Source organism: Hemibagrus wyckioides, linkage group LG09, assembly GCF_019097595.1.
Source record: "Hemibagrus wyckioides isolate EC202008001 linkage group LG09, SWU_Hwy_1.0, whole genome shotgun sequence".
Taxonomy (NCBI): Eukaryota; Metazoa; Chordata; class Actinopteri; order Siluriformes; family Bagridae; genus Hemibagrus; species Hemibagrus wyckioides.
Window position 1 is genome coordinate 5352263 of NC_080718.1, and position 13956 is coordinate 5366218.

General features: G+C 40.7%; 1 protein-coding gene across 2 annotated transcripts; it reads right to left on the bottom strand.

Moving 5' to 3' along the window:
* Positions 1–885: 885 nt before the first annotated feature.
* Positions 886–9962, bottom strand: dio2 (iodothyronine deiodinase 2). 2 transcript variants are annotated; one of them, XM_058398246.1, is made up of 3 exons: positions 9716–9962; positions 8835–9551; positions 886–3573 (listed from the first exon to the last, which is right to left on the bottom strand). In XM_058398246.1, the coding sequence occupies exons 2-3, from the start codon at positions 9060–9062 to the stop codon at positions 3010–3012; spliced, it is 792 nt and encodes a 263-aa protein (XP_058254229.1). In that variant the 5' UTR covers positions 9063–9551; positions 9716–9962; the 3' UTR covers positions 886–3009. The 2 variants fall into 2 exon arrangements, with proteins under 2 accessions (XP_058254229.1, XP_058254228.1); XM_058398245.1 differs by having other exon boundaries at positions 8835–9962.
* Positions 9963–13956: the final 3994 nt, after the last annotated feature.

A 13956-nucleotide genomic window follows, 5' to 3' on the forward strand; every position in this document is an offset into this window, starting at 1 on the left:
TATAAGCCATGTTGATAGCAGCGAGATGTCAGGCATCCAAATCAAATAGCGTGTTATATACATTAGGACAAAAAATGTCCTCCATTTAAACATTGCATCAACATTTTCTTTTAATTTATAGAGACTATTTTGGCAAACTCTGGCCATTACGCCTCTTTATGTCCCTGCTGTAGCCAAATAAATTGGACTCGGTTTTCCCCCTCTTTCGCTCTGGGGGGGTGGGGGGTATGGGGGGATGTTCCAGAAAAAATATGAAATCTGTTGCGGGTTTATGTTCCTAAATGTACAGTGTGAGAGTTTTCCTGGACGGCTGCTGTTATTTTGAGCTCATGCCCTACCACATTCATGCGTGATGTTGGCAGCGTCGCCGCTCGCCGCATTCCAGCACCGTGAATAAAAGCTTGTGGTATCCCAGCATGCCGGTTCCGCTCGGATAAACGACGCACGGCCGAACCGGGGTTTGTGTTTCACAGGGTATCTGTGGGACGTGTCTTCCCCAACATCTTCGCTCTTTAGGTTATTTGGCAGCCCCTGAGGTGGAAAAGTTCAGCCAGGAGGCTCGGCGTCGCACCGTTTCAGATGGTGCTGCACATGTTCAGACCCATCACCGAGAGCATGCCTGCAGACATGGTTTTAATGGGGGAAAAAAGCAGAAAAGAAAACACACACACACACACACGCCTTCCTCCACCCTTTAGACATAATGTCGTAGTCATTTTTGCTCCTCTTCATTTTGTTCTCCATTTATTTCTATCACATGCCATCTGGAACCTTCTAGAACTTTTCCCTCGGCTCATCCGTCACCAATCGCCGAACTCCTCCAGACTGCTCGCTAAAATCTCTCCCAGGTCTAAAAAAAACACAAAAAAACACAAACTCACAGAGTCATGAGCAAAAGATTGAGCTTTATTTGTGTATACTTGCAAGAAAGCAGCCGGTCGCACAGCATGGGGGGGGTGGGGGTGTATGAAGTGTGGTAAATATGCTGGAATGCTGAATCTGGAGCATCTACAGGAACGTTCATTTCACATCCAGACAAAGAGGTGTGACCTTTCATCCAACCACAGACAGGAATGAGGGATCCTTTCGTCAGTGGCCTTCATTCACACACCGGTTTGTCTCTGACACACAAATGAACGTCTGTAGAGGTGTGTGTGTGTGTGTGTGTGTGTGTGTGTGCGTGTGTGAGAGAGAGAGAGGGTATAAATAATTACCTTCAAAATGCAATGTTTGAGCAAATCTGCTTTGAATCAAATATCAAACCAATTTTTTCGCCAAAACAAAACATACAATACATAAAAAATTCCCTTTTAAAAATTAGTGCTTTTTTGAGGATCGTCAAGAAACTGACATATATTACAAAATAAAAAAATTTTTTTAAAAATTAAATATATATATATATATAAATATATATATCTGTACCAGTCTCTATGAAGGCCATTAATTCATTCATGACATGCTGTAATATGTTTATTATAAATCATTCTACATTTTTTTTTCTAATTAACAGTGGAACCTCGGTGAAAATTTGTACTTAAACGAATTTTCCCATCAGAAATAATGTAAATGCAGATAATCCGTTCCAGTCGCCCAAAAATATGACCAATATGACCAATACGAAGTGTATGTAAACTGTATGGCTGCTTACATAGAACTGACCCAAGCCAAGCATTCCATGTCAAGGCTCCTCACAGGAAGTCGTGCCACCAAGCTGGGGCTAAAAATAGAACAGACCGCCCACGCCACCAATCTGTCAACAAAAAAATGCCTCAAAAATCACACAGCTTTTGAACGCATGCCGAAGGCGACGTCGGTATTGTGGGTTGACTCTTTCCAAACAGCTTTACGAAAAACTCGCTTCCACTGATGCTAACAAGTTTTGTACACCTCCTGAATTTCTTGCAAAATTTCAATACTTAAGACAAAAATTTGTAAGGGAGGGCATTCGTGTACCGAGGTTCCAATGTATTTATGAGAATGTCTATGAATCATAGATTATAGCAACCTTTATTAAGCTTTCTGATGTATTTTATCTATCCAAATTTTTTTTAAATGTACTTGCAAATATGAAATAAAAGAACGACGGACTCGTTACTGAGTGTAAAACACTGACAGATACATTCTGACATACTTCTAGTAAAAGTAGTCGACTTTCAGGCTTTATTAACAGACGTAACAGAGTAATAAAGGCTGAAGAACCGAGACTTCAAGCAAAAGCGTTTTTTTTGCGTGTTTTACGAGCTGCTCTGCTTTAACCCATCATTACGGATCGTTACAAATGCGTTATAACGTCTTATGAATGTGTTTATAGTTTGTTATGTATATGTGGCCTTCATAGAAACTTATTTTCAAAAATATATATGCGTTTATCTTTTATATTTGGGTTTTAGTCAGGATTTCCATTAGTGACTTTTTTCCCCTGGGGCAGATGTGCTAAAGTGTTAATCAGACACGCAGAAGCTGAAAACGTGGCTAAAGCGGCGAGTTCTACGCACGATTGTCTACTTCAAACAAAACTGGACGTAAACATGTCACATTTAAAACAACAAACATAAACATCCACAAAAAATAAATTATGTTTCTTCTGTATATTAAAAGCCGTGAGCTTGTGCTTTCTTCCGGGTTTCGGCAGTTTGGTTCTGCGAAGCGATGCATGTTATTTAGCTTAAAAGATTTACACGCTATAATACTAGTCTTAATGCGAACGACTCGGTTATTGATAGTGTTTATAGGTGTTTATAGTGCATACACAGGGGTTTTTTTCGTCAAAGACGTCCTATCAAAGTATAAAAGTCGAAGTGCAATGCTTGATTTAGTCTCTTGTTTAGCGTCGTTGCTTAGAACGCTCGGATTCCACTCGGGAAACCTGCTTGACGATCTTCAGAGAATTCGGACGATTTCCAGAGATCGTTCACGTCGCCGCCGAGGGCTGCAGAGGTTTAAAAGTGGGCGTCGTCTTCTTTTTTGTCCTTTATTTTAAAAAAAAACTATTCCATCGATCATCGATGATTATCGCTTCCCGTAGCTCCGTTCCAGCCAGTTCTGTACGTCTTTGAGGCTGTAATAAAACGGACCCTTCCCTCCCAGATAAGTAATTTTATTCTTCTGTACGATGCACACCCTTTCATAGGCGACGCCGTACGCAACGTTGGCGTTGTTGTCCATGCAGTCAGCCACCAGCTGGCACTGCGGCGGCAGAGAGAAATGCTGGACGAGTCTCTGCGCCGCCACCATGCGCTCCTCCAAGCTGCGGTGTTTCTTCACCTCGAACGGGAACAGTTCCATGGGCGGCCCCGCCCATCCATCAGATGGGTGAGCCTCTTCGATGTAGACCAGCAGGAAGTCCGCCACGTCCGAGAAGTTCTCCACCAGCCTCCGGAAAACCGGGAGCTGGCTCACGAACGGGGGTCAGCTGGCTGAGCCGAAGTTGACCACCAAGGGCCGATCGGACGATTCGAAGTCCAGCAGGCGACACTCGTCCGTCGTCTTTCCATCCACGCTGCTCCAGTGGCAGCCGGAGATCCCGGGAACCTGCACCACTTTAGAATTGGGAGCCGCCTCGCCCAGTTTCACCTGCAAGAACAGAGTTAAACTGTCATCCTCCCATTACTCAGAACGTGATTTGGACACGTCGTCACTAACGGACATAAATCTTTCACACACAAACACACACTCACGCCCAATAAATCCTGTCTGATCTGCTTTATTACTTCCTTTATGTTTCTCTGGATTCTTTCTGCCAGGATACAGGATATAATTTTACAAATAAAATCTTGTTTAATCTTGATTAGCCTGATCTGACGTGATTCATTTGGTTAAAGTACAGCTTGATTTATCTTTTAAAATCCAGACATCGTGGAGTAAAGTGAGCCAGAAACTTCAGCTCAAGCACACAATCATCCAAAAATCTTTGTAGCTCTACAAGTTTTATTAGCGAGCAACAGACAAATATATAAATAACAAATATACAAATATTTCATGATTCATAAATCCAGCGATATTTAACTTGAGGTTTTCTCACTCTTTGCTAATTAGGCCTGGTTGTAAAAACGACAAATCCCAATCATTGACTCCGTCCTGGGACCTCTGACCTTTCTTCAGTTCCATATTTAAAATCTTAACCTCCTACCAAAAAATAGCGAACCTTGACCGTAGTTTCAGTTCTCGAATTAAACGTGTACGGAAATGTTATGAACTTTAGAAGGACGTAGCAGAGATCGTTCATGACTCTAGTGAATGTATGTAGCTAGTAGAGCTAATCTGAGAACGTAGCTAAGAGGAAGCAACATGAAAATCATGCTAACATTTATACACACTGATTAGTGTATTATTTCTAAAGCTTTAGAAGATAAATATAGCTAGAAAAGAAAATATCAATCAGTAAAATCCCACAAGAGACACGTGTAACTATCAGCCTGATAACTATCTATAACTATGACTATATAACTATAACTATAACTATAACTATAATGTGTAACTATGAGTCAGATAAATGACTCTTACTATCTGTTAAATTCATTCAGATTTACTGTAGAATTCAATTCAAAGCAGATTTACAGAAATCCAGATGCAGATTTCGATTCCTAACCAGGAAGTCAAGTGTCCCAGCTCCATTTGCTCCGGCTCATGAAGATTTCGGATCTTCGAAGAGAACTTTCCGACCCCTTGAGGACTAACAACCTCTTAATCACTACACAGAATAATGTTCTACATAAGCTGCATCTCCTTCCATGCACATTTGAAGGCTATAGCATGGAGGAGTTGGTGTTAAATCTATAATGAACTTCAATTTAGGAGTAGCTCCTGGTTACACGACTCCAAATATCTGTATTCGACTGTAGAAAAGACATTATTAATCATCATGATAATTAGTTTATGATAATTAGTTCACACTCTCTGGTGTTCATAATGATTTATAATCACACTCTCTGGTGTCACGTCACCCGGACGAGGACAGGGTACCTTTTGAATCTTAAGGTTTCTCTCAGGGAGTTTTTCCTTGTCCAGCTTGCTCATTAGGGATAAATACAAATACATTTAAATATAAATAAATATATAAACATTTAAATATTTAAGTCTCCTATTAAATCTTAAACTTTTTGTTTCTTCTGTTCTGTAAAGCTGCTTGGAGATGATTGTTGTCTGTTGTTAAAATCGCTATAGAAATAAAATCGAATCGAACCGAAATTCAGAGGCGATGTTGGCAAGGCGAGGAAAAACCCTGAAGAATTTATAAACTACCGAACATGTTTTATCCTGATCTAGAAGGTCATAAAAAAACCCGACGTCTGTCTCCTGCTGGCTGCGTTTCATTGTTTCCACCATCTGATCATCTGCCGGGGAATTTGGTGCGGTAAGGACCTGACAGTCTTTAACTGCCGAGGATGCTGAAAGCATTTCTTCTGGCACGGTTACAGCTTACTACGGTCTGTTAGGCAATCGCTCCCGAGTCCGGGTTAAAGAGTAACATCCAGCCAGACCCAGACTTTTACAACAAGCTTAAAGGCCATCGTCCCTTCGTCCTGTGAGTTCATTGACTGTCTGGAGAGCAAAGTTCCTCATTCTTTCTACTGAATGGATTTATCTTTGACCGAGAAGCAGTTTTATGCCAAGTAGCGTTTCAATACGCAAGCCAAAGGGCGCTGATCAAAAACTCTAAAACTAGGAGGAAAAAGGAAAACGTTTCAAACGAGTGCAAACACAAACGGACCTCGGTGTAACAATGAACAGCTGAGAGACTAGAAATAAAACTCATAATAATAACTCGATTTGTAAATCAGAATCACGGCATCATGCTCTTGAAATAAATCTCCTAAAGCTTTCTCGGAAATAAAGGATCTCTTTTATGAGGAGTATCTTTGCTTAGTAGCTCACCAATTAGCAGTCCAATAAAATAATTCCCAGAGCTGTAAAGCTTCACATGAATGGTATAAAAGATGTGGCCTTGACAGAATCACGCCAGCAATAAGGAACCTGCTTCACCAGTAAGTCTATGTAATAAATAAAGTAAATGAAATAAATGAAGAGTACTTAACTTACCGGTCTTTGTCTCTCAGCCGGAAGCGGCAAAGTGAGAATGTTAAAGTAGATTTTAAGCTTCAGTCTACAAGATAATTACCTATTTTTAATCTTTTTTAAAAGTGTGACCTGTGTATGATAACACCACACTGACCACAAGGATTGGGGGGGGGGTTTGGACTAAAAATTGTACACATTTCTCTAAAAGCTTCCTGTAATAATATTCTCTAGCTCTGTCTACAGTCTACAGAAGTCCATTACATCCACTGAGTTTCCATTAAACCGCAGCTTATTACCACAAGGTGACTATTAGAGGTCAGGAGCCATGCCCCAGTGACCCAGGGAGAGTTTACGCTGTGATGTCCACGTACACAACCAGAAATAAAGCCACCAAACTGACCTGTTCCTCACCGTCAAGAACATCCTGGATATTCAGAATGTACATATTTCTTTTTATTAAAGGGGAAATACAGTAGCATTGAAACAATACTCGAGTGAGAGCTTCACAAACGCACATCATTTCATCTGGTTGTTTATTGGAGTTTTTAAATTCTGGATATTTCCACCGACTGAACACATTATTCCCAAGATGACGATGACGATCGGATTAAACTCATTCAGCTCACTAAAGAAACTCAACCGCTGACAGAGAACCTTCTAGAAGGAAAGACAGAGTCAAACAGAGTCTCTTAAAGGTGTGTCAGATTCGGTATAAGGTGGCACCGCTGCAGTAATGTTTCGTTATGGCTTCATCGAGCGTGTATATGACTTTCTTTCACTTAACAGTGCATCAGTAATCATTAAAATCTGGCTTTAATCCTGTTGGATTGGTCAGACGCTTCTGTAGAGCAACACGTGATATTAAACATTGTGCGATATTTCACATCAGAATCAGTTTTTATTGATTAACTGTGAGGAAAATATAGATAAATATATACACTGTGTAAAAGTGAACCAGTGCACACAGTTAAGTGCTACATTTTTGTTTTGTTTTGTTTTTTAAAGAAACTGTTAAAGCGTAAAAAAATGTGTCTGTTTGAACGTACTGCAAATAAAATACAATGAACAGGACATCATATTTGCAGTAAAGTACTGTCATATTTACTTAATATAATAAAATACAACAGGATTCCATACTATAAAAATATGAAGTAAATATATTTACATTAAAGTACCTTAATATTTGACACCGAGAATTGAGACGTGAGAATCTGAGTAAGTGACTTAGTGAGTAAGTGAGTAAGTGACGTTCTCTTCAGTGACACGGTTTGGGATGGTTTATACATTCTGAAAGATGAAACTCAAACTAATCCACTGTTTTTAAATGTTTTTAAAGCAGCAGGTGAATTTTCTAGGTTGATCATGACATGTTACAGTTTTCAGTACTTTATAAAAGAGAAGTAAAAATGATATGTGATACACCTGAGCTGAAACGTTTTTGCTCAACCTGCATTTACCTAGTGCTGGGGTTTGAACCTACAACCTGCTCCAAGCTTCATCTGCAACTGATCACTAACGCAGCCAGTGGGAGTCGATTCAGTGCCGTCTTTTACTATGAGTTAAAGCAATGCAAGCTGCTGCAGAAGCTCAGGTATTAAAGCTTTAATTTACAGATCAGAAGGTCATGTGTTCAAATCCCAACTCCATTAAACTGCTGCAGCCAGGTGTGTGTGTGTGTGTGTGTGTGCGAGCAAAACCATAACCTTCAGCTCAGTCGTGTCCCTTATCAGCTGAACGACCTGGGTTATGTGTTATATAATATTACATTACTGTAAGTTTGCTAACCCTGTTGCCAGTAAACGTTTTCACAAGTGTTTAGCTTCAGCCTGAAAAATGGTTTTGTTTTCTTTTTGATGGTTTGTTGGAATACAGTACATTTTATTTATTTATTTTTTAATTTATGTATATTTCTGTAGCGTGGAAAAGTCTTACGCATCCTATTATATTATTTATTTTATAGAGCATAATGAAAGAATAAAAAATAAAAGTTTGAGAAAGTCTCTAAGAAGAACTGTGACAGATTCTTTGAAATGCTCAGACAAACGCAGCGAGCAAATTTCCTAATAAAACTGCACAAAGTGTACCTGCGATTACTGACGCATTTTAAAGGCCAAGAGTTAAATAAACGTTAAATATTGACTTTAGTGCTCTTTACTGATCTTTATAGTAGTTGTAATGTGTAATTTATTATTTTTAAATTCACTTTATTTTTGCTTTACAGCATTCCCTCCCCCCCCCTTATTATTTATTTAAAGTTTTTGCTAAGAAATTGTTATGTTTTCTGAAAATGTTTGCTAAATCTAGATCCTCAAAGTTTATCCAGACAACTTCCAGGATTTTTTATCATGCTGACTTCTTGTGCATTTCCTGGAATATTTGTTAGCTCTGTCTCGGTGTTATTTCTAAAGTTTCTAGTAGCTCCTTGGCTCTCAGAGTAGATGTGTGATAGTGTAATGATCTGGATCGTTGTTTATCTCGGTGCTGGATCTGCCTCAGGACTCGTAAATGTCATCGCAAGTTATTTACAGGATTTGACTGAAATGGTGGAACTTGTCTGCACACTTCATTAGCAAAAAAATAAAAATAAATAAATAAATAAATAAATAAATAAATCCAAGATGCTGAAATGTTAAGCACCTGCTGAAATGTTTGCTAGATCTGTGTCAGCACTTGTAAATGTTTTTACAAGTTATTTATGTGCTCTGAAACTTTTTTTCCCCGGAAAACTTCATGCGCATTTTTCTTGAGAGTGCATTAAGTCTCTTAGCTGTTTAGCATGCACACACACACACACACACACTTGTTCACTTGCTCACCTGCTTATAGGCGTCCAGGAGAAAGCTGTTCCAGATGGAGCGCACGCCGGCCGAGGTGAGCATGCGCTGCTGCCACGCGCCGCCGCCGCCGCCGCACGAGAGACTCACGAGCGACACGACGCGCTTCACGAGCACCACCGAGTCGTAGAGCACGAAGAAGAGGCAGTTGGAGAAGAAGCCTGGTAGAATCTGCAGGGTGACCCGCAGGTCCGTGCTCAGCACTCCCATGCTTTATCCCGCAACAGGTGACGCGCACCGACTCCTCACCGCGCGAGGCGCATCTTTAGTTTTTTGTTTGTGGGTTTGTTTGTTTGTTTATTTGTTTGTTTGTTATTCTTTGGCCCTCCTTTCCTTCTTTCCGAAACCACGGATGCAAAACTTAAGTGCTGATGGATGGAAGGAGGAAGGTTCCCGGGTTGTCCAGCACGAAAGACAGACACAGAGAGCGCACGAGCCACGCGGCCGAACCTTGAGCACTCCCTGCCCACTTTTTTTCTTCTTTTTTTTTTTAAGATTCCCCTCAAGCGCCAGAAAGGGTGCAGAAAATCCTCCTGTCTCACGCAGCGCTCTTTTTAATACCGCTTTGAAAAGAAAAAAAACGAAAGGGGGGGACTCCGGCGCTTTAGCACGGGCCCAGAGCGTGACGACACACTTGGACGCTCTCACGCGCTCCCGGGACCGGAAGTAAACACGACCCAGAGCTGAATTAACACTTAACTGTAACAGAGTAGAAATACTTCAGCTTCATTTAGCCTGGTTTCACCGTCATGCTGCTGCGTGACTCCAGAAACTAACTAATAAATATTAATATGATCATGTCAAAACAAATAATTATTACATAAAGGCTGTCAGTAACAGTAACTATAGATTATAAGTTTCACCTTCTCATACTGTCTGTTACTGTCTCACGTGTCTATGTGGGCTTCCTCAGGGTTCTCCGGTTTCCTTCAACCTCACAAAACATGCTGTTACATCTACTGGCTGCTACATTACTCCTAGGTGTGACAGAGAGAGAGAGAGAGAGAGAGAGAGAACATGAGAAAGAGGGAGAGAAAGAAGGAGAAAGGGGGGTGGGAGAGAGAGGGAGAGAGAACATGTGAGAGGAGAGAGAGATAGGAGGGAGAGAGAGAAAGAAGGAGAAAGGGGGGTGGGAGAGAGAGGGAGAGAGAACATGTGAGAGGAGAGAGAGATAGGAGAGAGAGAGAGAAAGAAGGAGAAAGGGGGGTGGGTGAGAGAGGGAGAGAGAACATGTGAGAGGAGAGAGAGAGATAGGAGGAGAAAGGGGGTGGGAGAGAGAGGGAGAGAGAACTTGTGAGAGGAGAGAGAGAGAGAAACAGAGAGAGGGAAAGCGAACATGTGAGAGAAGGATTAAAAGAAAGAGGGAGCGAGGGAGGGAGAGAGAGAACATGAGAAAGAGAGAGAGAAGGGGGGAGCAAACATGTGAGAGAAGGAGAGAGAGAAAGAGGGAGAGAGAGAGAGAGAGAGAGAGAGACAGAGAGAGGGAGGGGGTAGAGAGAGAGAACATGAGAGAGAAAGAGAGCGGGTGGGGGGGGCACTTTTTCACACACTGATAAGCTCTGGATCCGACACAGCCCTGACCTGAATCGATGAATCAATGAATCAGTGAATCACTGAGTCACTTAAGTTACTCAAGGCAGTGCTATATAATGATATCAGCATGAACTTGGTGTTCGTTAAGAATTGTTTGGAATCTCTGACCTTTTTTTTAACCCCCCTGTCTTTTTTTTCTCTTTTGCCCCCAATCACTTTAACTTTTATTTCCTTCTCCTTCTGAGTAGAAGGTCATTATTTTCTCCTTCAGGTCACATGCAAGTCGTTTTGCTTTTCTTTTTTTTCCTACGCTCATTGTCTCCTAACTCCACACAGTTGCTTCGCATGAGATTTTGAACCTGCTGAACTTTTTGTCTCAAGCAAGACTTGGAAATGTGCAGCGTGTTTTGAAGTCACTAGATCCTTTAATAAGGCGTATTCACGTGAAATAAGCAGAGTGTGTCAAGAGGGATGAAAACTTTTGAGCTTGCTAATAATGATGGCTGCTGAATTGAGACTCGGTTGCTTTGAAATGTAAGTCAGATGTTAACAGACTGTCAGCTGGGACAAAAACATAAAATCAAGGCGGAGTTGCTTTTCTTAAATAGCTGGATTTTGGCACAACAAGTGCATCGTCTTAATAATCATAACAGATAATAAAGGAGTAAGTATACACTTTAATTCTTACATTTTATTATCTAATATAATGTTTATAAGTGCAACATGTGTGATCAGTTTATCTGTGTGAAATGCAAGGAATCTTGTTTTTTTGATTTACAGGTTGTTTATCCGCCCATCCATACATTCATTTTCTCTCAGTCTATTTATTTATTCCTTGTTTCATCCATACACCCATTTTATTTGTTTGTTTATTCATCCAACTGCCCATTCATTCAGGTTTATTCATCCATCTATCCATCCATCCATCCATCCATCCATCCATCCCTGTATTCATTCATTCATTCATTCATTCATTCATTCATTCATTCATTCATTCATTCATTCATTCATTTAGCTATTACTAGTGTCATCCATTTATGTATTTATTGTAGCAGTTTTGTTTATTCATTTTTTGGTATATTCATGCAACCAACTATTCAACATTCATTCATTCATTTATGCATGCATGCATATATACACTCATTCATTCATCCATCCACCTATTTATTTATATATTTGTATATTTGTTTGATTGACCATTTGTTTGTTTATCCATCTGTTTTGTATTTATTTTAATTAATTCGTCCATGCCCATGCCTGTAGTCCCCTCGTTTACGGGTGTCTGCATCTCAACTGTACAAGCAAAACTGATGCACTTCAGGAGACGAATCAGATCCAAACCGTACGATACGTTTACATTCCGAATGAATCGTACGCTCATTGTCCACACGGTCAGAAGGTCAGACGCCCTCTATCTCTCTCAGTTTAACCGAATCCAGCTGTCGGTGTGGAACCAGCGCTAGCTCGGAATGAACGTCTGGAACAGCAGATGTGACGCAGTGCAGGTTTCTATTAATACATTATCGTTACTATGGTAACAACTCATTCACAGGGTGACAGTTTCTGTAAGGAGAAATGTGCTCATTAACATGTATGGAAGGAGTCTCCAGTGTCAGTCAGGTAAAGCTGCAACTCTTTTGACATTAAAGAGATAAAAAAATTTACAGAACTGTTCACTAAGAAGGAACTACTTTTATAACCTGTAATAACTCAGCTAGAGACGGAGAGAATGGAGAGTAAGATTGTTCGTGTTGGAAAATTGCTGCGGTTTAAAAGTGGAATAAAAGACTTCAGTATGTGCTGTTGTAGGAAAATAAATCAACAGGAAGTCCGCTGCATCATCACACCACCCTGATCACCCCAGATCTCACAGTCGGTTCGAGTTCAATGCCAGGAAAAGTAACGCGTGATGGAAGAGGGAGGAGAATTAGAAAGTCGTGCAGCTGTGACGTCGGATTTCCCCCTGAACGCTTCCCTGGAAGAGCGAGCTGCGATTAATGGCGTGTCATTTGGCAGGAAAGACGACCAAACAGCTGGACACACCAGAGAGGTTAAAAAGCGAATGAATCGTCCGCTCTCCACCCCGTTCATCAATCCTGCTATTGTTACACCACGAGTCATCTGGGAGTCACTGAGATTTAAGCAAAACATATTTCCGTATGGCTTTCAACCCCTTCTATCGTCCGTGTTTTCCTTTGGACCGAGATCTAAAGCTGACGTGTTTATATGTCACATCCCAGATAAGCACCGTACATACGAGGAGAGACTGATATTTACGTTTGAGATGCAAATGAATATGGGACAAAGGAATCCTTGTGCTGTGGATGTTGATTGGCTTGAAGGAGTTTTCTGGGTCAGTGGGGTACAAAACGACATTAAAGCAGGGGCACAGAACCTCTGACCTCTAGCACATGTTGTTTTGGGTTTCTTTTAGTCAGTTAGACAATTTTAACAAAACTCAAATAAAAACTTTAAGGCTTTTGAGCGGTTTATGGCAGAAATACACACACAAAAAAGGGGGGGCAATAAATGTAGGTTTTAATATTTATATTTATATCTTATACTTATTTATACTTATACTTCAACCTCGGATCAAATCCATGTACCACGCTACGTCCTGTTTTTCTCATCTTTTCATCCAATATAGGGAAATGTTCAGCAGCAGTACAGATGGGTGTGTTTTTTTTCAGTCATGAAGCTTCACTTTCCAGCTGTTGTGTGAAATATTTCAAAAATGCCCCAAGGTCAGTGCATAATCATGAAATCTGAATACATAAAAATGCGTTTCGGGTCCAGATCGCGTGCCGATGATGTGCCGCAGTGACGTGTGTTGCTCAAACAGGAGAGACATGAAGAGAGTCAGAGCTCCAACTCCAGCAGCAATGCTCTTAACTAGCCTCGACTGCTCTGATTAGCTGTGCTGCTTTCTGGAACATTCTGAGTCCAGGGTTTGGACCGATGTCTTACTGCCAAAATGGGATTTCAGAGAAAAGGTCATGTTGACTTATTTTTAACTAAATCACCTGATGTGCATCATGGTAAGAGTGTAGAAGTAAAGAAATGCTGTCCATGCTTAGTTGTTGTTCTCTCTCTCTCTCTCTCTCTCTCTCTCTCTCTCTCTCTATTTATTTATTTATTTATTAGATTTAACATGATTACGTGACTAATGGAAAAGGAAATTAGATTAGATTAGATTCAACTTTATTGTCATTGGTGCATGTGTGCAAGGCAACGAAATGCAGCAAGCATCTAACCAGAAGTGCAAAGCAGTAGTGAAATATAAACATATGTGCAGATATATATATATGAATGTACCGAGAATGTATATTGACAAGCCATAACATTATGACCACCTGCCTAATATTGTGTTGGTCCTCCTTTTGCTGCCAAAACAGCCCTGACCCGTCCTGCACTGTGTATTCTGACCCCTTTTTCTATCAGAACCAGCATTAACTTCTTCAGCAGTTTGATCAACAGTAGCTCGTCTGTTGGATCGGATCACACGGTCCAGCCTTCTCTCCCCACGTGCATCAGTGAGCCTTGACCGCCCATGACCCTGTCTCCGGTTCAC